This window comes from Astatotilapia calliptera, chromosome 1 (genome assembly GCF_900246225.1).
Source record: "Astatotilapia calliptera chromosome 1, fAstCal1.2, whole genome shotgun sequence".
NCBI lineage: Eukaryota > Metazoa > Chordata > Actinopteri > Cichliformes > Cichlidae > Astatotilapia > Astatotilapia calliptera.
The window spans coordinates 26,526,490-26,553,375 of NC_039302.1; the positions used below are offsets into that span (position 1 = coordinate 26,526,490).

General features: G+C 39.1%; 1 protein-coding gene across 1 annotated transcript in view; it reads left to right on the forward strand.

Moving 5' to 3' along the window:
• The window catches only part of LOC113024781 (transmembrane protein 266-like), a 51,734-nt gene that overhangs the window by 3,509 nt on the left and 21,339 nt on the right, over nucleotides 1-26,886 (forward strand). The window contains exon 3 of the mRNA XM_026172109.1: nucleotides 9,309-9,500. Within this exon, the coding sequence (XP_026027894.1) occupies nucleotides 9,309-9,500 (192 nt within the window). The remainder of the gene's footprint in view (nucleotides 1-9,308; nucleotides 9,501-26,886) is intronic.

Sequence of the window (26,886 nt, forward strand, 5' to 3'; positions counted from 1 at the left end):
ATGGCTGCCAGTGGATCAGGGTCACTATTGTTTACTGATGTTATGACTTAGGATAGAAGGAACAGGATGAATTCTGAAGTGTATAGGCTATACTCTCTGCTCAGATTCAGACAAATTAGGCTTGATTGGACTGATGGGATGCCACTTTGCAGTGCAGCTATATAATGACCCAAAGGATACTGCAAAAGCAACTCAAGGGTTTCTTAAGGCAAAGAAATGGGCTATTCTTTAATGGCAAAGTCAGTCACCTGATCTCAACCCAAGAAAGTAGCTTTTTCGTTATTAAATACAAAGCAGAGAGCAGAAAGACCCACAAACAAGCAGCAACTGAAGGTGGCTGCGTCATCCTAATGGAGGAGATCTGGTGGTGTCCATGTGTTCTTTCCTCAGGCGGTCATTAACTCTCTCTTAATCCGAGTGTAGAAACAATCCTAAATATTAAAATTATGTTAGTTTGTCTAACAAATATGTACATAAATGTACTAAAAGTTCCATAATTTCTAAAGACTTGCTGTATTTTGTTCTTACGCCCCTTGAATTGAAGCTAAAAGTGTAATCTAGTTACTTACTTTCCACCACAGCTTTATTTTTGCTGCAGTTCCATATTTTCTCACCTAACAATGCTCGAGGTTTGTAGCTTGACTGAAGCTTTAGAGAAAGATGTGCTCATGTTCACAGAGTCTCACTTTGTGGGAATAATTTATACAGTAAACTACATTTTAGTTTAGATTTTCCCTTTTGGAACTTTGAGGGTTCCTTGAAGCTCGACGGGACCATTCATCTTTCTCACCCCATTGCTGTTTACACTGATGTTAATGCAGTGCTAGTGGGAGGTTGGAGAGGCTGTACAGTTTTTCTTTTTTAGTTTGGAGGGTGGGAGTTTATATGCTCATCATATCTTTCTGGGCTATTGGAAGAAACACTGCCTTTGACCTTATAATCCCTTCATTCTACTATACTGATGTTATATGCACCTATGCACAATAACAAATCTGGGTCATGGAATCTCCATTCACATGGTGCATTAATTGTTCCTGTAAATATAGTTCACCCCTTGCAATTTAAATACAACACAATAAAAAGACACAAGTGTTTCTTCTGTTTTAGCTATACTTCATGTACAGGCGACACCTCAAATGCACTCCTATGATTTCTCTTACGTTTGGCAGTGGAGAAGAAACCACTGTTAAAATCAGCTTTACGAGTCTACAGAACTCCGTGTTTCCAGCCTTTAAAGCTTTCAAGACCAATTTTCCTTCAAGTGTCTGTAGAAATTAAAATAATCTATTATTGGATACTGACACAGAGTAATAAGGTCCATGGACCTCTCCATTATGAGGGAGACATCTGCTGTCTTAGTCCTGCCCCACAAGGGTCTCTGTGTCTCCCGTGTCTTCTGCTGCTTGTATCTGTAAAGGTCAGATAAGAGACTGGTCACAGCAGGGCCAGAACAGTCCATTGTGCAGTCTTCCAATTCATCATAGGTTAATCTGCAATATTATTAATGAGCTAATGTGCCTGGCAGACTTCATTAATATCCACTGGCATGAAATTATGCAAGTTTTTCTGGAAGTTGAATTGGGTTTTCTAGGAAATTACCCAAGGCAGTTTGTAAATTCTGCAGAAGTGACAGGTACTACAAGCTCGACGTTTTGTTAAACACCAAGATTTGTTAGCAAAGTTGCTGCTTTGAAATGACTGGTGGCTGTTGGCATTGTTGTTTTGGAAAGGCTTGAATGATGCCAGAATCATAAATTCTGTCTTTCTTTTTCCTTATGCATATTACTTTGTCTGTGGGTCAACATTAAAAATCATCATTAGACTTTTGCTGTCTTGGAAGCAAAAGACTATATTGTGTTGTATTTAGTATGGAATATATTTTATGTAGACATATATATGGTTCAAGTATTGTGTCTTACTACAGGATATAACTTGTGAAATACTCTACAGCTGGCTGTTCCAGACTCATGTGAGATGATGAGTCTGTAACACTAATACACAATGATGCCCAGCTTCTCCAAAGTTCTCCACAGCAGCTGGTGAGAGCAGTGAACATCTGCTTTTTCTTCAGTGTTCTGGCCAAGTTTGGGAGTATTTTAGATCCTCAGGCGTTGGCCTCAAACAACCCAGTCTAACATGTGTGTGTTGATCTTGTAGTCCACCGAGGCCATAAACTGAGTGGAGTGTGGTTCTGTATAAAATGCGCCTGGATGTTTATATATTTTCTCTACACCCCCAGACTGTGTATTTGCAAAGCTGCCACTGGGCCTTTGGAGGGGAGGTGATAGGCAGCGTAGCACCTGTGCTTGATGTAATGTTTGCGCTGAAATGATGGCTTACAGTTTTTATGTTTCATTTTACTGATAGATGCGTATGTTTACACTGTATATCAACACAGTAAAGCACAGCAATGTTGGACATATATTTCACAAATTCCCATTTTTATGGCAACATTTTTCTCCGTACTACATACTACCTGTGCACATGTCGAATCCAATAACACCACAACACTTTATCACTGCTAATGTAGTGGTGGTTTTTCAGAACAGAGTAGATTGTATTTCTTATAATTCAGAGTTTGTAGTTGGACTTTATGATTTATTGAAGTTGCAAAAAAGTAAATGCAATTATGAAGCGAGTTTAAAGTCAAATTGATTCTAAGTGTAGGCTTCCATACATTTTAAAGCTTTTTTTTTTTTTGCAGAGAAACCCCAAAGTCCCTCAAGCCCAGAGGTGTCCCATCTTCTATAAATCGAATTGAGTCTATTTATCTGTTTATTTTTCAAAACTTTTATGGAAGGGAAGCTCTTGAGGAACGGGACAAAGATATTTCAACAAGAGCAATTTATCTACAGCTGCATTAGCGCTTCAGTTTATGCTTTGAGCTAAATGCTGACTTCTGTATGTTATTATATGCTCACAGTGCTAACATGGCATCTTAGTTTGGTGTAATAAAATGCTAACATTTGCTAATGAGCAAACTGAGGCTCATGAGTGAGACGCTTTCACATGTTTGAGGAACAACACTCTTCGGTGCCGCTGGCCCACAGTTACTTAACATGACCTTATGTTTTGCTCAGTGAAATCCCTTGAGCAGCTTTTGTCACACAACGACCTTTCATACCTGGCCCACAACACCACAATCCACTATTTAATTTTATCTGCCACCCTCAGGGAGACCTGCTCCCCTGAATATCACTCCTTTCCTGTGGGTACTCTTCTGCAGTTTGCAGTCGTGTTAGTCTTTCCATGAAATAATTTCAGAATTTTGCAATTGCCCCTTTCTGTTAGATAAGAGCGTCATGGTTATCTGGAAAGGTCAGTATTTGTATTAAAGACAGCAGAATTTTTTTTATTTTTTGCACTTGGATAGAAACAGAGGTATATTTGCCTTTTAGGTTTTCGGGTTCATTGGATTTCATGTTAATACACTGAAGACATTACCATCTTTAATATTAAACAATTATAATAAAGCTGCAGCAAAGCGACATTTTACGCAAGGAGATAAATAAATTCTTTATGTAATATGTGTAATTATTAAAGCTGTTAAAGTCTATGATGTAAACTTAATTGGTCCACTTTTTCACTCTTCCAGTCCAGATAAATATAATAAAATGGGCATACACTATAATAGATGACATGCACAGGAAGGTTTTAAGTTTCACAAAGTGAAGCAGGAAAAACTAAGATGAAAAGATTTCTCAAAAAAAATCTTAAAATTCACGATAAAGCCCTTTCCCTTAGATAGGAAAATTGCTGAACATTGTAGAAATCCATAGCCTGGGTCAGCACCTTTTCCTGATATCTTGACTGCCAGCCAGGCAGAGCACCAGACACATGGGCTGCTAGGCTCTGGACAGCTTGTGTCTGTCATGAGTAGTTATGTGTATGGTCCTGATTGTTTGGGAAAACAGCCAAACCTGCTGCTGTACTGTGGATGAGAGGTGGTATGGATGAGATGTTGTTTGCAGGAAAAGAGTGGAGAAAACAACTATCAGACCTACACACTACGGTATCATATTGAACATATCCACCCTCAAAGTAAAATATGCCTGCAGGATTTTGTCACTGAGGCATATAGATACATTTTTACAGTACAACAGTATACTCCATCTCATGTGCTATAATGGAAGATAAACCCCCCCACAATGCATCTCATTGGGGTTTAGTGCAACACTGGTCACAGAGCAGTAACGATGATGTTGCATTACAAATGTTCTCCTTTAAAAAAAAGAAAACACCCAAAACCCAACGTGTAATCTCTGGTCTTCAGGCAAACATCTGCTAACTTCTCCCAGGTTTACAATTATGGATATGGATTATGGATGATTATAGATATTTGTGCTTTTTTTTCCAACTTTTGGAAAACTTTGTTTACATAAAAAACTACTCTCCATTTTTGAAACTTAATGAATGTTCAGATTTTAACGCATCTGCTGCTTCACAGTTATTCCTTTAAGTTGTTCATTATTTTATGTCCCTACACGTGTACTGTACCTTGTCTTTAGCAAAGTCATGCCATGTTATGAACAGGGCAGAAAGAGCTATTGTCTGTTATTCATTTTTAATGATGTAATATCCATATATTTCACTCATATAAAACATATTGCATTATTGAACACGAGTCAACAAAATAACAGAATAACCTCTAGTCCATATATTCATAACTATAAAGAATAAATATCGTCAAAGTAATGCAAGGCCCTCTTGCCAAGGGAAATCATCCCTTCAAATTGGGATGAGGACAGCTGCTTTGAGACTAGACAGCAATAACACTTCTAGAAAGTGAAGCCTTTTAATAATGAAAAACCAAAGACACTGTTCTCAGAAACTCCCAGAAACTCTGGTCTTTATTTATTTATTTATTTATTTTTTATTAAAGAAGGCTTCACCATTATTTATATCAGTATCAACATAAAAACTTGTCTGTGCATTATTCTGGTATCTATTAGCTCCTGGTTGTAACTTCTCATCAGTCAAACAAACTACTTCTGCTTGAACAGCTGCTTGGAAAATTCATCTGGTTGTGGTTTACTGACTTCCTGCCTACATCAAAAGAATTTGGCAAAAGTTTTTGTTCTTTCTTCTCTCCTCTAATTTGGTTTGATTAAATGAAAAAAAAGGAGATCCAAAGATTCACTTATTCCTTAAGTAATTTATATTCAGGCCTTGTGGAAAAAACACATCATGATCTATTCCGAGTGACTGGTGTCTATTTCTGTCTTTCCCAGAACCTCAGTTTACACAGACAAAGCGTTTTGGGGTCACTGATCACATCCCCCATAAATAATCCTTGTAGAATACACCTCCTGACGAGAAATGTAACTCATTCAACTTCTGTGTGAGTGGTTGAGTTTCCAAACGTTCTCGTTACTCTCTTGTTACGTTTATGTGTCAAAAAACACTCCAGTTTGGTGCTTTTTTAATGTTACAGTTACATAATTTAAGAAGCAACAAACTGATAACAGCTTGGTGTAGCACTGTAATCCAGTTGGATTTGTACTGGCGATACAAATATAACCCTATTTAATATTATTTTTTATAAATCAGAAAGTGGGTTTGGGCATTACATCTGCATACCTTTCAGTATGTAGGAAATGTATATGTCTTCACCAAACCTTATAGCAAAGAGCTATTGTTTAAAACTACATTAAAGTAGTTCCCTAATAATTAGCTTTGGTGTATTATGCTAGCATTGATTAATGATGGTGTTGGTCTTATGCAGATATGCGGAAGGCCCTAAAGAATGCTGATAAGCTACTAACTCGACAGCCAGAGATTTATTACCAACTACCCATGTATGCTTATCCACGGGGAAACAAGTGGACAGATTTGTTCTTTTGCAGACTTATCAAGTTCATTTCTTGCAGTTCCTTCTTTCCCCCTACACATGAAATAGAACTTCAAATACAGGAAACTGATTGAAAAGTTGATTTAGAGCATGGTTTTCTAAGTTCTGGGTGCTGAATGGCAGTTTAGAGAGAGCTATTTTGGCCTGCTGCCCTCTCACAAGGGTTCGCCACAGCAGCCACAGCCTCATGTTAGATTTGGCAAATGTTTTATGCCAGATTTCTTTCTCTGATCGAACCCTAAAGTGATTTGTGGATCCTCCTGGAATCAAACCAAAGACCTTTCACTTGTTTGTCAAATATGTAAACCACTACACTACGGAGCCACTGAGTCACATAACACAGAGAGGCAGAAAAAAAATACATCAGTAACTTTTAGTTAGTGTTTGTAATGTTCCTGTTTATACAATGGTGGTTTATGTTGGCAGGTGTAATTGTTGTGCTACATTGTGGTTTTTCAGCCTTTAGTTGAGTGGCTGTTTTTTTTCTGACTCCAGCTGTATTTGTGTATGTTGGCACTGTTGAGTCTGCAATGATGGCGTGAACAGAAGTGTTAATACTGAAGAGACATGATCCGTTGGCTTCATTCTGTGCTGTTATAATATGACATGACTGTTGAATGAATTAAATACACAGTGGTGGAGTCTTTCCTTGTCGTGCTTGCAGGCCACACAACATGTTACCAGAGACTGCCACTGAGAACCCAGGCTTAGAAAGATGCAAGAAAGTTTCAAGTTTTCTTCTGAAAAACTTTCATGTATTATCTGACTAAAAATACACTTAACAAAAGCCACGGCTTATGTTAAAAAAAGGAGCAGGACATTTGATTTAAGTTGTTAACTAAATTGACCCAGTTCACACCGCAAATCTTGAACTTCTTATTTTGAAATTTGCAACTGACAAAAACAGAGGTCAATAATATCCTAGCTTGCCACTATTAACAGTGGTAAATGGCCTGTATTTATATAGCGCTTTACTAGTCCCTAAGGACCCCAAAGCGCTTTACATATCCTGTCATCCACCCATTCACACACACATTCACACACTGGTGATGGCAAGCTACGTTGTAGCCACAGCCACCCTGGGCGCACTGACAGAGGCGAGGCTGCCGGACACTGGCGCCACCAGGCCCTCTGACCACCACCAGTAGGCAACGGGTGAAGTGTCTTGCCCAAGGACACAACGACCGAGACTGTCCAAGCCGGGGCTCGAACCGGCAACCTTCCGATTACAAGGCGAACTCCCAACTCTTGAGCCACGATCGCCCCAAGCAGTGCTGCCAGTATGATTCAGTAGTAAAAAAATCTAGGTAGAAAAAAACAGACAATTAAAAAATATAAAACCATCCTCCTGCAGCTCTCCCCTCTCTGTTTTACACCCCTCCCACCAATAAATAAAAGAATAAAATAAGGATTTGTGTTCATGCACTGTTCTCTGCTTAACCACTCTACAACACCACTTATTATCTACTTTGTGGACTTTTTAAGTCTCTTGTACTACTTTGTAAAGTGTTTAAAAAGGAACTGTGAGTCTCTACAGTATGAAATCCGAGTCCAGGCCACACAACCATTATCAACAATTAATTTTTTTTGAGTGCCTCAGCCATGATGTAAATAGAGAGTAGGCGGAAATATTGCGTGACCATGACATACGATGGTTTATGTTTGTTAGTATCACATGCTTCTGCAGCAAAATTTTGAGAATTCAGTGTCGGTCCTGTGCTTAGTGGCCAAATTTCTCACGTCGCTACCAGCTTGAGAGCCTAAAAAGATGGATGTCATTTTCCCTCAGTTTGTTCCTGCTCTGTCCTCATTTCTCTTCCTTGGTGAAATAGAGCACAGGGGCCTTTACTTTTACCACATTGTTTCTTTTCCTCATCAACTTATCAGCTCTACATTACCATTTCCTTTTTCACTTTGCCCTTTCTGTTGTCAGGCTTCCTTCCCCGCGTCTCCATCCTGACCCCTTTCTCTCTACCTCGCTTCCTTTTTATCGCTTTTACTTTTGTGTTGCATCTGCTTCGACACTTCTAGTTCTCCTCCTGAGCCTTTTTAGTCTTCCATCCTCATTTGTCACTTTTTCTTGTGCCTGTCTGGTTCCAGCCGTAATTGAGGTTTTTTTTTTTTTTAAATAACCCCTGGTTTCTTTACACTCACACCACTCCTCTATTTCCCCCTTGCCTTTCACCTTTTTTTCTGACTTCCTTTGACGTTTGAAGGAGAGTGGGGATCCACTCAGCTGACAAAGAGAGAGGCAGTGACGTCACAGCAGACATGATACACCAGCATCTGCTCTGGTCTAAAAATACACACCACAGGGCACACACAGTCAGTCTGCAGCTGCACTCAGCGTTTGTTTTCACCTACACGCTCTGCTGAGATGGCCCAGCTTTTACACAACTGGGGCTTGTGGGCACGCTGGGCTACATGCTGCTGGCCTTAAACCGAACACCCAAGATGTGTTCAGATATTAAGACTCCGGGTTGATGCGGGTGCTGAAATGAACCCCGTGGAGGCTGCAAGGAATGTCAAATTGTTCAAAGCCCTTACTGCTGACTGATAAAATCTGTGGCACTTAGATATCTTAGAAAGTGTTCAAGATTTTTTTTGGGGGGAGTTTCATTTATAGTAATTGTTTATTCAGTTGTCACACCAATTGTCTGTTATTGTTGTCTGTTCAGCAATTTTGTGATAAAAATATTTATACATGTCTGTAATCCGGGTAATGCAGTTTTACTGATAGAAGGAGAACTGTAGCCTATGTTCAAAACAGTTGTGCTTATTGAAATTTAAAAATAAACTAAAGTGCAAAGTAAATCTGGGAGCAATTGAAAGTTCAACTGGGACAAGCATTTGCATTTGTATGGTTTCAGTCATGTACCACTATAAAAAAACAAACAAAGAAAATACAAGTAAAAAGTCAGTATTCACCTCTTAGTGCCCAGCTGCTCATTACTTAAATGCTGTTCAGCTGTTTAGATTATATAGTAAGCCAGTTTGAGGACAGCCACTCAAACTTTCAGTGATCTTTTGGAGGAAGGGGCACCTGTATCTCTGCTGCTCCTTAACAGTGGAGTACATACTGTAGTCGTTCTTTGGTGCTGCGTGGGTGTTAAACCTCCCCAACCCTATGCTTATTCCCTAATGCCATTACAGTAAATAAGAATGTTTTCCTTGTGAAGCTGCTGGGCAGCATAATAATAATAATAATAATAATAATTATTATTATTATTTTAATTGCACCACTTTTTTGATACATACATATAGGTCTTCAACAAACCTTGCCTATTTTCTCTGTAAATTTTTCTTTGCCATCAATGATAAAATTATGAGTTTGATAAAGGTATCTGAAAAATGTGATCATTTCTCAAATAATGCTTGTCTTTTTCTGTTTTTCTCCACTGCGTGCTTGTCTGTGTGCATGTCATTTGTCTGTTTGTTGTTGCTGGCATGTAACTAGCGAAGTGGAGCAGGCAGGTCTGTCAGATTTGGAGATCATCTCCCAGCCGGTGGAGGATGAGAACCAGTGCTTGGCTCCTCCAGTCCAGCTGGTGAGTTTTGGCTACAGAGATCTGCCCCTTGCAGCTCTGGACCTCTCCCTGGCTGGCTCACAGCTGCTCTCCAATGCAGATGAAGATGAAAACAGGGAAGGGTGAGTGAAACTTGTGTTTTATATGTATATATGTAAAATTTGTTTCTCTAAACTCTGTGCTGTCCTATAAAAAACTGCATGAAACATTATTACTTGTATTGGAATTAACTGGGTAAGATTCACCGAGGTACTGCTAATCAAATGTGCTTGATTAACTGATTATCAGCAATTGTGTCCACCTCTGTGAAAGCAGATGTTTGGGCAGTTTGCTAGTTGAGAGCAGCAGGTGTGTGTTAATACAATGGAAAAAAAAAATCGCCAGTAAAATTTAAGAAGCATGATAGTAAATTAAGAAAAAAGACTGAACAAGTGTAGCTTGTTTGGATGGGTTCCCAGGAGGAAGCCTCTTCTCTCTAAAAAGAACATGGCACCACATCTCGGGTCTGTAAAGATGCATCTGAACAAATCACAAGACTTCTGGAACAACGTCCTTTGGACAGACATGACCAAAGTGAAAATATTTGGCCATAATGCATAAACGTGAATCAGTTGTGGTGAAAATCAAACACAGCATATCAACACAAATACGTCATACCTCAAGCACAGAGGTACTGGGGAGATGATTTGGGTTTTCTTTGCAGCTGCAGGACCTGGGCACCTTGCAGTCACTGAGTGAGCCACGAACTCCTCTGTTTACCAAAGTATTCTTGAGTCAAATGTGAGGCCATCTGTCTGACAGCTAAAGCCTGGCCTAAATTGGGTCATGCAATGATAATGGCTGAAACAGAACAAAATCAAGGCATTGCAATGGCCCACTGAAAGTCCAGACCTCCACTTATTTGAGGTCTAGACTGCTGTGGTCCTGCTGTGGTGGGACCTTAAGGGATCTGAGCACAAACTAATGTCCACAAACCTGAATGAACTGAAGCAATGTTCTAAAGAAGAGTCATACAGAAAACCATTACTTCACGTTATTGCTGCTAAATGTGGTTCTAAAAGCTACTGAATCATGTGGTATACTTTTTCATAGCACTGCATGCCTCATACCTCAGTCCCAGTTCTTCTATACTGTTTAGGTACAGAAAGTAGGTATGTATTAGCACATTTTGCAGTCCTATATTTATATGCACTTATGCTGTTATATATTTTTATTTCATGTGTACTGTACATGTATGCATGTGTCTAAATTTTATATTTAGAGGCATGCAACCTTCCAGTGTTAAGACCATTAACACAGCCATTGTGGAACAGGCACTTAAATCTGCTGTCTGCGGTTATCGCAGCCAACAATGTAGATTTTAAGTTTACATAAAACAGCAGCCACTGTTTGTAGACTTACACACCAACACACACATGCACACGACCCATCACACTTGCATAAATGCCACATGGTATGCAAGATTATCATCCATCATGTGTTAAATCTCCCGCCCCAAGTCCTTGACTTGCTGTCCTCGTTGCTCAGTATTACGTCCATTTATCATTAAGTGACAACCTCTGGGTTGTCCTGCGTCCATAAGTTAACTGAGATCAATTCATCATTTCAGGCTAAATATCTGCCCTCCTCGCCTGCCTGCTGACAATAGGAGCCTTTATTGTAAGTGACATTTTACAGTGCATGAGCCAGAAGCCGATAGTATCACACACTTAATTTCTTTTACTGTCTAACTATACATGCTGTCACGTTTAATTACTTTATTGAGTCCGCAGTTGATCAAAAGTTGGCAGTTAAAGGTTGTATGCCTCCACGCTTCCAAGTTTTCCTTAGTCTTTGATGTTTAAGTAATTTAAATCCTGAAAATGATCAAAAGCTGTTCCATAATGATTTGTGCTTTGTATCCATATTATACAGTAACTAGTCATTATTATCTTGTGTTTTTTTTTCTTTTATTCATACTTTTCCCTATGACTGGGAATCCTGGACTTTTCCATGATTCTCAGGTAAACTTTACGAAAATGGGACTCAAGTTTAATCAGAATCAGAATACTTTAAGGAAATCGTGTGGCTACAGTTGTTCCAAGACAAAGTACTAGAAGTAGCACTTTGTAGTAGTAGTAGTACTTTACACTCTAGTACTTTATAATAAAGTACTAGAGTGTAAAATGTTAAACATATCTCAGTTACTGTGAGCGAGACAATAATTTTGTCTCAGTAATTGTGTGATACTTACGAACTGCTTATCACAGTCCTTGTTATTCTATCCTTTCACATGATTGTGCAAATTTTAGGTTTGACATATGGATATGAGGTCAGATCACAGCTGTCTTTGAGATTAGTCACAACATTAACAACCTTTTTTTTCACCATGCAAAATCTGCCCACCGTCCAGTCTTTGCATTCTGTCCAGCAACTGTGACTCAAACCTGGCTCTTAGCGTGAGATCTCACTAGGATGCACATAAACACCATAAGCTGTACTACAGGATCCAAAACATGCACACATACACAAACACACACAACATATCCATACATGCTGCCTCATCCAAGTACTCCGTTTGACACCAAATCAGGTCTCACTCCATTGGTTCGCTTCAGTTAGCCTCTCATGGCCAGAAACAGATGGATTTCACAGACGCATCGTGCTGACACTCACACTGCGCCAGTATTACAACCAGTACAGTCCTTGTGTGTCCTATTCCAGATCAGGGTCACTGGTACCATGCATTTCCTTCCCTATACTTAATGGTTAGATGTTTCAGTGTTTGTTGTGAATGTGCTGTGACACCACCAGCTCAGTGTCTGGATTTGGTGTTGTTAGGAAACACTTTAGTGTACAGATATGAATTATGAATGCAGCATTTCCTATTGTAGCTCAACCTGTGACATATACCTGGAAGGCATTTCTTAAACCAAGAGTTATCCGGTAAATGGGTCACGTCCCTGCCGTTGTAATCACAAAAATGAGAACAGCAATCTCTCCAAATGAGCTTGGGTTTGAGGGCATGAGACTAAATTTCTCCTTCTGGTCCAGATGCTGAAAAACTTTAAGAAGCCCTGCTGTAAGAGGCTAGAACAACAGATTTAGCAGACACCGTTTTAAAGGTTATTTTACCAGTGGGCTCAATTTACTCAAAACGAGCTTAGCGTGATGGGGTCACTATTTCATATTCAAGCCATTAGTGTAAAACGTCTGCCTGTAAAAACGCTGCCAGTGGGAGTTGTAAAAGTCATCATTCTTTCTTTTAGCTTTAATGAAATTCCATTTAAATCCACCAGGCATGAGCTTCAGTAACGTGTACTTTGCATCTTCTCTAAACCTTAAACGATGTACTAATCTTTCAAATTAATCACTGTTACCGGTCCTTGTCGCTGGCCTTTGGTTTGTCCGGTTTGTTAGGATGTTCCCATATCTCCTCCTTTGTGGCTAATGTGTAGAAATTTCAAAAACCTTTGCTGTTTATAGGTCTCGTGTCAGATCACATTTTTTTTTCTAAACTATGAGATTTTGAGATTTAACAAAAGCCCTCTGAAGTAGTCATAAGCAAGCACTGGATGTGAAAATCGTAAAATATTTAAAAAAAACAAAGTGCCTACTGACATTAAGGCCATTAGAAAATGCAAGATGTTGCAAGTGTGTCCAAATGAACGCGTCACTCAGCCTGACGCCCTCCAAGACCCGAATCTATTTTATTCTGTGGGTTTCAGCACCGCTGGGCTTTCGGTGATTACGCCTGTGCCTCCGTCTCCTCATTACCGTATCGATCTACCTTTCAAAGAGACAGCAGCCATTAGCCCTCCTTAAATGACATTCACAAACATCACGCCCCATGCCCCATCATCATGTTTTACTATGTTCCCCTGCGGCAGTGGGCAGCTTTCTTAAATCAGCGCTTTAACATCACCTCCCAGTGAGTTGACTTTGTTGGGTCGTAACAGTGTGTACGCACCATCCTGCCCGTATCTGTCTTCGCCTTCAGAATGCAAATGGGAAACACTGGAGTGCATCTACCAGAGTGACTGATGGGTAAACTCACCTTTAGGGAAATGGGGCAGGGGAAATGAACCTTTCTTATGGGCGTGAGGAATGATGAAGTGAAGTTGAGAGGAGGCAAGACAGCGGCAGCGCGATGGCAATCCACAGTCATCAAAATGAAAATGTATGTCGGAGAGAAATCTGTTGGCTGCTCCGCTGACTTTACCTGGGAAAGTCGATTGCCACTGACACCACACCCCCGCAGACCCCGCCACTTTCAGTCTGCATTAGATGGCTCATTGGCTTTCTGAGAGTGAAAGAGCGTCATGAAGAAAACAGTGCATGGGAAATGTTTAGGCATGCTCTGTAGCGATGTTTGGCAAAACGAGAGTGCACGCCCATGAAAGTGAGAATGTCACAAGCATGGTAGAGGTGTTTCATCAACAAGGTGATGGTTCATTGGATGAGGGGCTGAAGTTATTTTCAGTGGCAGTTTGGGAATGTGTTACTGTCAGCTAAACTTTTCTCGTCTACTCATTCCAGAGAGAAAGTGGGTGTAAATGAAAAATATGCAAATTCAAAACAGATATGTTTTCTCTTTAAAGACACAGTTTACAGTAAATTTAATGCACCAGCTTGCAGCATATTTTAAAGTTATTGAACTAATCACTTTTGTTGATGAGATCCTGAAATGAAAATCTGCATGGAAAATAAATCACACATTTATATGTTGGGAGTGGAAGACAAGGCACAAGCTGTTTTTCTTTTTTCCTCCTCTCACAGATTTACAGATTAATTGCAAAATGAAAAGCAGTTTGTGTTATTATGGTTTGCCAATACTATAAAGATGCAGCGTGTTTCATAGCAGGATGCAAGCAGAGGGGATTAATCAAGAGAAAAGGCTCCTGTGTCAAGCTGCCACTGTGTGATGAAGCACCTACTGTCAGGCATGTTCGCATATCATAGCCTTTAGCATTGTGAAGGTGGAGCTGACCTTACTGCTATCTCTCTCGTATAGTGTGCTGCCCTCACTTCACACAGTGGGAAAGTAGTCACTCACAGATCGCCGCTCATTTATTTACTTTTCCTCTCTCTTCCTTACACACACACACACACACACACACACACACACACACACACACACACACACACACACACACACACACACACACACACACACACATACATATGTATATGCATGCATGAACAGAAGGAGAGTACGTAGAGGATATATAGACTGAGAACAGAGAGGAAACAAGGCCAGGCCTGAAAAGCTTTCTCACTGCATTGCGTAGTGGTTGTTATCTAACCCTCTGTAATCATGGTTCACTTCATATTCCAGTTTATACTGGGCTGTCACACCTCATTAGGAACAATAGTGCTCCTTCATTGATGCTTCTGCACATTTAGATAGGCTCTTCTTTCTCTCTCTTTCACCACCTTTTTACATATTTCCATTGTTTCTCTGTATTCTTGCTTCTTCTCTTATTCCCTCAGCTTCTTGCTTCTTTTCACATTCACCGTCTCATCTTTTTCTGCCGAATTTCACACAAAGTACACCTTCCCATACTGAATACCAATCTCGACTGTAACTAGACTAAATGCCAAAAAAGCTCTCTTTTTTTGCATTGCTGTACCACCAGTACAGAAGCCCCTTCACAATCCTGCAGGAACATCCAGGATTGTCATTCGGTGGTGATGTTGAAGAAAGGTGGACAGGTTGGAGATTTCCACCACCAGCTTTCTGTACTGTTGCCTAACAGAATGTTCCTATCAGGAGAGAAGTGGGCGACATTGTGGGAGGTGGTTGTTCTAGCTAGCATCAGGGGGCAGTTGCAGTGTTAGCAGTTTTGGCGCCATGGTAAGTGGAGTGTAGTTATTATTAGAGTTGGGCCCATCCATCTTCCTGTCTAGGAAAAATGCTGGGAGGACCAAGGTGGCGTGGGCTTGTGTTCAGCACTTTCATGGCCGCCCACTCTCCCCATAGTCATCAAGCTGCTTTTGTTTGTTTGCTCACTTTTTTTTATGTTGAAGGGTTCTTTTGGTGCATTTCAGCTTGTATTTGTGTTGGCTGCTGCTAGTGTGCGACTTCATCGGAAAAAGATTTTTGGGCGTAACAAAGAACGACAGAGAAGAAGATCTGCAGGTACGGCATTAATCAAAGGCTCCGTTTTTGGTTTAAACTGAACATAAGACTGATGATGACAATATGATGATGATGACTTCTTAACAAAATTACATATTTTTTGAAAGAATTTCCAGCTTTACCGTATTTTCTCTTATTTTAAACTTGAAAAACACATTTTGAGCCAAATGGACTATCCCTATAATCAGCCAGACAGAAAGTAGACCAGCTTTTTGTAAGCCAACTGCTTGATAAAGCCTATCGTGATGATTAGAACTCTGCGTATAGTGCAAACATTATATAGAATAAAATTTAACCTTCAACTAAAATAAAAAAATTGCAGCAGCTGCTCAGCCTGCTCTGTACCTGAACTTATATCACTTCCATCCTCCGAGGTCTGATGTGCACATAAAAAGGTATGAAAAGCTGGTCATGGTATGGGGTATGATGCTGACATTGTGCTAAGGGATAAGGGGAACTAGCTGATCTTATTATTGTCTGAGCTCAAGGGATCTAGATAAAAAGTGCAGTGTAAAATTATATTAAAATTCAAGTTGCCAGACCAGTCCAGCCCCTGCTCCTGGACTGCAATTACAAGTGCACACCTGAGCAGTGGAATGATGTCACCTCCCATCGTTGTGATGGGCGCATGGTTGCCAGACACGGAGACAGAAGCATATGTTGCTGATACGGCTGGTCCAAATGTGCAAGGAGTCCAGGGTTAGGTACCAACACCAGATGGTTCATCTAAATCTGTAGTGAGCAGGGGTGGGGGGGAGGAAAAAAAAAAGGACTCCTACCCTTTACCACCCAACAGCTTTAGGCCAGGGTTCCAAATGTTCTATTTTGGAAATAACTACTGGCCCATTTGCAAGTCTTAGAAAGTGGTTGATGAAGGAAAATAAACACTTCCCTCTTTATACAATCACAAACAACTCTGGAGTGATTTTGTCATCAAATTGGTTCTGAGATTAGACTTTTTAAAAACGTGGGCATGAACTAAACTGTTACTGTTTTGAATAGTGGGACTTTTAAACCTTTCTTGTTAAAACATCACAGAGCAATCTTGATTTCATGAATATGTCAAATAAGAAAGACGTTTGTTAACCTGAATTTGGAGGTGTGAGATCTGTGCTGCTAGTTAGTATTTTTGTTGATAGCACACTATTTTTACTCAACCTGCTTTAACTTTGTTAGAGAGCAAAGATTAAATATTGAAGTCTTACTTTTTGGAATAATGCATTCTCTGAAGGCTTTCACCCGGTCGAGCCAATTTGGCCTGATTTAATTAGAGAGAACGGGAAGTTGTCTGAGATGGCGACCAGGGAGTGACCGTCCTTCTCGTTATCTCCCAGACTTCTTAATTCCTCTGCCAATGGGACAGCTGTAGGCCTGTATAGTGTAGGAGTTCACTGTTTGCCAAATCACAATTATCCATAACTTTTGAGGAAAAATAAACATGGTGAACCTTTACTGCCAGGGATGGCCTGAAATATAAACCAAAATTTTTAGATTTTGAAACGATAACTGTATAGATGATAGATTCTGTAGTTTGCCACCCTGCCATTACTGTTCCTCCTGCAAAGCAGTTAATTTAACACTAAATCACTATATGTACATTGTTTTATTGAAACTGGTTTTCATACAATAATTGGCCTGCTCATTTACCATAAGATGCAATATTTTTGTCACAAAAAATGGTAATTTTGATACACAAAACGACCAGTTTCTAGTAGAAAGCCATGCCATATATACCACATATAACCATGTTCACATTGCACATGGCACAAAGGAGAAGAGTTGAAGTGTCTGAGTAAAAGTCGAGACCACTTTGAAAGTTTTGTTGCAGATTTCTGTGTGTTTACATCTGTATTTAAAGCATAATTTATCTAACAAACTGATATCTTACTCCCCAAAACAAAATAATTATATGTGATCTGTGTTCATTAAAAACAAAGGTTAGCTAATAACTGTGCATGAAACACACTGATACTCAGAAAGTTTTGCTGGCTGAAGAGTTTTACTCATTTACTATAACAAAAGTGGTTGCTAGGGAAATGGTAGTTTACTTAAATTTTGATCTTAAATGCTTTCCTGATTAGTTTATGGTCTAATTTGCTAGTTTTTAGTTGTACTGACTACAGCCTGATGTTCATTTTTTAAGTCATGGTCCCCATTAGATTTAAAAAAGATCTCAGTCAGATCTACCCCCTTTCTCACCAGTTTTGGGTTCAAAACATCACAACAACCAAAATGCTAAGTTCGACACATCATGACAAGGCTTCTCTATCCAAGTGTTGATATAATAGTGGCTTTGTCCAGTCTAAGAGTATATTTCTATACATACATACACACACACACACACACACACACTAATCAATGTGTGGGACTCCAGTCATCTAAAGAAATCTCTTAAATGTTGACACCTGGCTTTTTAAAAAACATTTTTTTAAATATATTTTAGCCTTTTTTAAGAGGGAATAGTAAGGAAAGCTTACAGTAAATCAAAGATAATGTGTGCTCCTACTAACCTTTGGTATATGGGTTGCCTGCTGAACCAGCTACAGTAGTGTGCTTATTTTAATCTATCTCATAATAATTAAGACACAATTGACATCTTTTATTATGAATTTACTTTTCTTTTGGTCAGTGAAAATTCGTATTGTATTGTGTATTTTTTTTACTCTGTACTAAAGCAGTAGTGACATGGCACATGTTAAGATCTAAAGAAACACATGGAGATTTCAGTTTCTGATGTAAAGTGTAATAATATTGATCCTTAAAAGCCAATTTATTAGAGTGTTTTGCTCAGCTGCATCCTAAGGTGCATGGTCATTTAGCTCTGTTATCAGGGATATGTGAAAGTGTTGTTTTGAAAGCACCATGCACAGTCTCATTAGTCTTTCTTGTCCATGAAGTCAAAACCTGTCAGGTTTTGTTTCCTGCATCTTAAATAAGCAGCAAAATGGTTTGAGATTTACTCAATTCTGAACTGACATCCATAACGATCTGCAGTCGTGACGCTATACTGATTAAAGCTTGCTGTGATTGGGTGCATGCACCCTTATCAGTGCACATATACAGTATGCGATATACACACGGAATACAGAATACATCAAATGCAGGCATACACACACAGAGACACACACGCGCACATACTGACCTTCCAGTCCCCTTGTAACATACAAATGAGTCTTTCCTCAGCGCTCCCACGGGACTCAGGGGGGAAGCTGAACACCAGTTGCCCTTGTTCGTTGTGTTTTGCACTACTCACGGTAAACTTAAGCCTCTAGCTGCTGCAGGTTCAGCGTAATCTAAAATCTTTCTTGTAGCCTACACATAACATCAATGTGATGTCTTTTAGCATCAAGCTTAAAGGCTTGTAATTATGCAGCTCTGGGAAGTATGGCATAAAATGCATCTATAACCATATAAAAGTAGTATGGTGGCATTCTCTGTATGACTCAGTCTCAGATTCAAAGATGTGTAGTGAGTGAAAATTGGAAATGAAATGTAAAGCCCTGGTTCCTAGCAATAATAATTTAATATAATTTAATATAAACGACACTAGTTAAGACTTTTGAATGTAAAATTAAATTAAGAAACAGCTGCTACTGGCAGTTCTAAAAAAACTACAGTCTCCGGCTTTGTAGTTGCTTTGTGCCTCTTATAGGTCTTTCTTTGTAGGTTGGCTTCACTTTGTAACAACGAGTGATATCAGACCTTTGATGCAGAGGTTGTGTCCCTGGCTTCTATTAGAGTTGCACAGTCATTACTATTTGTTACTTTTAAAAACATGTAATACTTTATGTTACTTGAGAACTCTGTGGAGAAAGTAATGTGCTTCACTACACATTACATTAGCTTTGCATTGCTCCACAACACTGACAGATGGCCTCTGATCTCTGATTCACTGTAAGAAAATCAACACCTGTACTGGTATAAAATATTAAAAATCCTTATCCTAATAAGAACACACACAATATTTCTTTTAGTCTGTAAATTTGTAAATTTTCAGGTTTGCTTTTGTGTACACTGGCTGTCACCATTTAGACAGTAATCATTTAAACTTGAATCCTTTTGCCTCTACTGGCGCTGTGCAAATAAGTGAACGATTAGTATAAATAATTTGCCCGTCTGGAGATGTTGTTTATGTAAGAAGGTAAATGCGGTACTAAAAATGCAGTCGCTATATTTACTTTTAGATTGCAAAAGTCAAAGAAAAAAAAGGAGTCAGTGCTTTTCTGGTGTTTTGGGGCTTACCTTCTCATTGCTGATGTGTTGTGATGAATGGCACACAGGCATTGGTAATGGGGAAACTTTCAAATGTAAAATTAATTACCTGCAATCTGACAGCATCGGGAAAACTCAGCATGTATTTTATGCTTAGCTGGTACGCCTTCTTTTCCAGGCTTGCCTGCTGTCAAGCTCTGTCTGTTTCTATGCTTCCTATCTGGTTCACCATTTTTATTTGCTGGGACTAAATTTGTCATTGGCGGGTAGAGACTTTGCCTAAGGGATGCACATAATCATTACTTCAGAATAAGGCTTTTATCCCTTGTCTTCTTTTTTGTTAAAATCAAATTATGTAATTCTAGCAGTGCCTTTTCACAGTATGCTTTATCACACTCTGTAGCGGTTTCTGGTTTGGTACTAACGAACTGTGCTTTTGTCTTACACTTGTAGAGTTTCCTCCAATTGTTTTAATGATATACTGTACACCATGCTAAGATATGTCAAGTTTTTGGCTAATAACTCTTTGTAAATCACCTTTTTGTTGTGAAAATTATATTTATATGTCTATGAAACTCTGTTGTATTAGCATTTAAAAAAAAATTAACTAAAGAAGTGGGAACAAGTTATTTGTTTTATGACAGGCTGTGTGTAACAAACTGCCAAAAGATGCAATTTGCAAGTTGTCTGTTATATGTAGACACAACAATGGCTCATCCTTTGTGTCAGGTGTTCCACATATTTATTGGAAAAGGTCAGGTACGAGGACTGGAATGAAAATGAGTAAAAAAAGCAGTTGAAGTCCAAAGAAAAATGTTTAAAGAGCTGGAAAAGCATGAAAACTACCATAAAAAATAAATTACAAGAAAATCTGGCTCCTCTGAATGCACCTACGTGGACCTCAGGGCAGCAGCGCATGTGCATGAAAATGGCTCAGGATGATAAAGATTAAGCAAAGAAACAAACAAGACAATAAATGCTAAATTAAATGAACACAGTGCAGCAGTTTTTGTTCTCTGTCTCTGTATGGGTATAAATGTGTTTGTTCCACCGGGGTCACATTTCTAGCATAGCACTGCAATATAAATAAGTGTTGAGATGATCTCACTTAACTTCTAAATTCACACTCACACTTCTCTTCCCAGGATTAGCTGTCATCGCTATTTTCAAAGCTCCTCGGGCACCTAGCCAATAATAGAACTCAAGTCAAAGAATTTTTTTTTTTTTAGTAGTTTTGGCTAAAAATAAAAATTACAGCAGGTTTTGCCCCAATTCATTACATCAGATATCACTAATGCATTGCCAAGATTCAGCTGAATTTATTACATCATGGAAATGCAGTCCAGTCCATCAGGTCACTATAATGTGACACCACCATTAGCTGTAAACTAGTTTGAACAATTGACCATTAACTTGGCTCTCATCCCATGTTTAAATCCAATGATTATGAATCAAACCAATAAAAAAAGGAGAATTTGTTCTGTTATTAATAATTATGAATTTAAGTCTTCACATCTCCTAAATAATAATTTTAGATATTTATACATCCATAAAGAAATTAACAACAACGGTTCATCAATCAAGCCTCGTCTTTCCTTAAGCACAATAAAAAGTCTTGAGTTTATTGTGTTGCCATTGCTGATAATCTGCCAATATGGCAGAATAAAAGGAAGGATAAAATAAGGAGACGCAGAAGTATAGCACTTGAACTCTAATATGTACAAAGAGTAAACGTTTAAGAAGCATCTCTGCAGTGGAGTACTTTATCTGATGAGACCATCAGGTGCTGTTAGTCTGACAGTCCCAGTGTTTGGTGGCTCACTCGACATGCTCGTATTGATCACTTTGCCTGATTTAATCTCCCTCCTCTATTTCCCTGTCGAGCTTCTCTCAGTCTCACCAGTAGAGGGGAACACTGACAGCTATATCAACCTGCTAAACGTGCACTGATATCAGAAGGGATGCAGAGCCAAGGGAAGGAGCGCAGAGAATAGCGAGATAATAGCAGACATAAAGCAGAAGTGTAGAGAGACAGAAATGCAGAAATATCTTTGTGTTTGTGTTCAAATAGTCTGTCGTGCAAGTTGACCAAAAATTACAAAGGCACTATAACTGTTATTTGGTAAATCAATATTAGGTTGTGAAAAAGCCAAAGACAGTCTGAAAACAACCGGTTTGAGGGGTGACCTTGTCCACTAAATGTGCTTGTCTGCTACTGATTTGGGCCAGGTGGTTCTGTCAGACTGTCAGGGCCGACGGGGTCAGAGAAACAACATTTGCCACTGTTCTGTTGCTTTAATAAGACTCATTAATATACTGCATGTGTCACCAGCAGCGTCTGACTGCGTCCCCTCTGGGCTGGGCTAGTTTTGGCATGACATGAAGTTAAGGACACACACAGTCGCTGAATTCAGCCTATTTGTCATACATATCAAGGATGAGTCTTCAAACCGCCTGTGAACTCTCACCTCTTATTTATCTGTGTTGTGTTGTATCGACTTGCGTGGTCCTTTATCCTGTATAAAGCAGGTGGATGTTATTGATTTTGGACAGATTGTTCCACAGATTTATTGCTTTGCTGACTCATTTTAATATCCTCACATAATAGATTCGATCTTGAATATCTTTTGAGGCACTATAAACACATGAGTTTACAGGGACTATTTAGGGCTTGTGTGTGTGCGTGGGGAATTGTGCATATATACTAAACTATAATAAATGACCTATTAATTTCACCTGGTTGGGTAAACCTTCTCATGTTTATTGCACATATGTGCATGGTTTATCCTTGTCTTCGAGTTTGAGATATAATATGACTGTCCAGTGCCTCTTAATGGCCCATGGGAGTAATACATTTTATCTTGCTCCATGAGCAAGTTTAGATTTGTGCTTAATGATTCAGTTTTAGCCTGCTATCCATCAGAAAAGGAGCTAGCTTCTCATTTAACTCAATGTATGCCTAGTTCTTTTTGACGTTACTTTATATTTCAAGCTTTGATTTCTTGTTTGAAGAAACTCAAATCTGTCAATTTTGCTTGGTTCCCCTCTGACTACACAATGTGTTGTTTGCCAGCTTACTGGAGATCAGTACAAGCAGTTTTCTTAAACGATGATAATGACTTCATTAGAAGGCAGTATTTGTAAAGGTGAGTTGGTCATTTATTATGAGCATCAATTTTTAAAATATAATAATCATACTGTAAAAAAAAATATATATTTAGTAACTTATTTGTGCAGAAAAACATTGAAACACTGTATGTGTATATACCAAAAGTTATCTTTCAGCACTGATCCCTTGATGAGCATTAATAGATGTAACTGTTTAAAATGGCTAAAGTTGCTAAAATTTGTTTTAGCTTATCTAATTTGTCTGTTTCACAGAGCATCTGACGGTGGTGTTACTAGGGTCTGTTGGGAGCATGTGCCTCCCTCCAACCAGTGGGTCATCTCCATTATGTTATTGTAAATTTAATAATGTTAATAATGTTAGGTATCCTCCACTGTCATTGCAAACTTTGCACTGTACCCTGCTGTAGTTTAAAGTTTATTAGTCCTTGGTGCACCTCCACTGGCCTGGGACCCCAAGCATTTATTGGCCATGCGTGGTGGCGGCTGGAATAGAGGACAGGGTCTCTATAAAAATTGTATAAAATTGTATAATATACATGGCAAGATTGGAAAAAAAGTTTTTAAAGAAAAATATGCCAATTTATGAGGAAAGCAGGCTTTCTATGGTATCTAAAAGTGATCACCACTGCCATGAAGGGATATACAGTAAAATTTACCAAGATGTGGACCTTGCCTTTAAAAATTGCTTTTAATACTCTTCTTTGTAATTGGCTTGACTTTGGCATAATTGCTGTGATCCATTAAAGCTTGAGAAGACTGTACCCTTTAAAATTGTTGTGAGGATAATATTTCATTTTTCTGCACTTCATTTTACTACTCCCCCTCAAAGAGTTTTATAGTATTTGTAATGTTTTTCTTATTATTATTTTTACCCCCTTGCAGAGGTTTGATGAAGCATGAAATCATTTGATGCACTTTTATGGACCGTCAGATCCTATGGTAAAAGTTTCACGTTCGGAAATCGAGTTTGTTTCCACCAGAGACATGTCTGGATTGACTTGAAGGCATGGAGTAGTTTTTCAAACTATGGCTTACGACGGTGACTTTCACAGACAGGAAACCAGAACCCCCCCCCCCCCCCCCCCCCCCCGTACACACAAGCATCTACTATTTACCTATTTAATAAGATAAATTGGATCACTGAAAAAGATCAGTTGTTCATCTCGATTTTAAACAAAGTATATTGAAATATTGACAACAAAAAACCTGCTGTAGTGTGTGACATGGTTAATTGTCAGTATGTACGGGTGGATTAAAATATGAATGAAAAACAAACGTGGAGTGTTGGCAAAGCAGCTTGCTAAACTTATTACACTTAGAGATTCTCATAGATGCTAATCTGACCCTACACTTGGTCACCTTGCCTGTTTATTAGACTGGACATAATCAGAGGTACCATCCCCTCGCCATTCATTGTCAAAGCTGTCCTTACTAATGTACTAAATGAGTTAAATTTAATCTTGTATACATCATACAAGTTGGCCATGGTGGTTAGCAGGGCAAAGCTGTTACAATCATCTGTTACAAAGATAAATCACTGAAACTGGTTTACTAGCTATGCTATGCTAGCTGTGTTTCTACAAAAAGTGCAGATCGTAACTGATCTCACAGCACTGAGAGCAGACCCAGCGACAACTTGCCTTGCATGTGCAGAAAAAAGAAGGCTCTTACGTTAATGTTGTTAATGATATAACAACATTATATCATTGTCATTGTCAAAGGAAGACAGACACACACTCAAAACAGAGAGAGCTGCAGTCTCTTACGAGATTAAAATAAGCACAGCTTTCAGCCAATAACTGACTCCAGCCACAAGACGGCAGTAATGTAGTGGCTGGATGCACATATTGACAGGTGAGGAGCTTTATGACAGCACTGTCTGAGATGAAAGGAGAGAGACTGCTTTACTTTGGTATATTTTCATTTATTTCTGTTTTTAGATTTGACAAGGCCTTGTTTATCCTTTCAAAACTATACCTTACTTGCATTACTTGAATTGACAAGAATCTATTGTACTTATAATTATTTAATAATTACTTTAAATGAAACAAGTTTGGATAAATTCAGCTTCAGCAAATCATGGTAAAGAAGTTGCATAACGATACAGTCATGTGAAAGGAAAGTTTCGTGCAAACTATATATACCCTTGCTGCTGCTGTTGGACCAGGTGTGTGTTAACACAATGCCACAATTTTCAGTAAATATCCCAGCAAATTCACCTCAAGGCCAGACTGCCCAGAGGAACTGCAAAAACCCCCCATACAAACAAGAGATACATCTCTGACTCATAAAAGAAGAGAAGCTTTTAAAAAAAATTTAATTGCAAAATCTGCTGCAGATTTATTGTCATTGTTTTTTTTGTTTCATTGCTTATATATATATATATATATATATATATATATATATATATATATTAGGGGTGCAACGATACACAAAATTCACGGTTCGGTTCGGTTCGATACTTTGGTGTCACGGTTCGATATTTTTTCGATACAAAAAAATGTTCATGCCTTTTTAATTTGTCATTTATTAAAATTATAAATATATATTTTAACTCAAAAGTACAGTTTTTAAATTTAACCCTAACCCTTGTGCGCGTTTTTTATTTTGACAGCGAATGCGCACCTGCGGACCACTTATGTGCACCCCTGGTTATTTAGCTCGTCATATTGCAGCCACAGAAATTCTTTTGTCCATGAAACCATAAAGCTGCACTTTCTTTTTGCCTTATAGTCTCATTTGTCATAACTTCTCCGTTTTGTGGTAAGCTTTTCTTTGGCTGTCACTTCTTCACTCCGACCTGTCTTATTTGGCTCAGCAGAACTAAAATATATATACTGCTACTTTTACACACGGACTCACATAAGCTCAGCGATTCTCTGCGCGATCAACCTCTCACATGTTTAAGCTTGCTGCGGGAGATTTCACTTGTCATGTTTGCATAGTAAGCTAACGATTAATAAGACGATGTCAGAGGAATTGGTGCACAAATTATCATCACTCACAGATCAGTGCTGTCATTGCAAAGTGAAAGCAAAAAAACAAGCGCAAATTCAAACGCGATTTCAATATGTCACATATTGACAGTGGCTCACCGATGCCAATGACATAATTACCCAGCTACATTTCTGAAAGAATGCAAAAGCATTGACATATATTTTTCCTACAATAGCCCGACGGGCAGGGAAGAGATAGATTTTTGTAGCCCGACTGGAAAGATCGCTAGCTCCGGGATGTCGGGCTAGCGATTTTGCAAGCCCTGTATTTGATTGAGGAATCACTCATCTTTGGAAAAGAGAGTTTATTATAGAGAAATGTCTCTTTCCAAAATAAAAGCTATACTATCCGCTTCTTCTGGGCTATATTCTCAGCAGCATGAGGAGAATCACGTGCTAACAGCTGTCTAAATGACTCGGGTAAAGTTAGTAGCATGCTTGTTGTTTTTGTCTTTGCACTAGGATGATGTCGGCGTAAATGTGCAGTCATATTCGTTGTGTTCCCACTAGTGCTTTCAGGTTAATCTCGTTGAAATGACCTTAACGCCACAACACGGCAAATCTCCGTTAACGAGCTACCGCCGATCGCCCCGTGCATGGGGCTAGACGGCCAACACGTTAACGAGCTAACTGCGCTAACACACTAGTTCACACCAATGTAATTAAGCATTGCATGGCACATCCAACATACTGTTTTACTTTAGTCCATGACTCGCTTACCTTCAGGGTCATACGTCACATGAAAACCAAAATAATTCCAAACGCCAGATCTGAATGAGGGTGGGGGAGGTCCATCTTGCAAGGAGAGCTTAACTTCTGTCTCGCTAGCTTGCCCTGCGCTCTTCCTCCTGACTATGCTGTCTGTGTTGAGCGCTCAGTGGATCTGCGCTCGACAGTGCAGCCTAGGCGGAGTAGTCGAACGCAGATTCACTGAGCACTCAACACAGACAGCATCGTCAGAAGGAAAGTTGATAAAATAAATTACAAATGTTGTATTGTTCGATACATATGCGTACCGAACCGAAAGCACTGTATCGAACGGTTCAATAT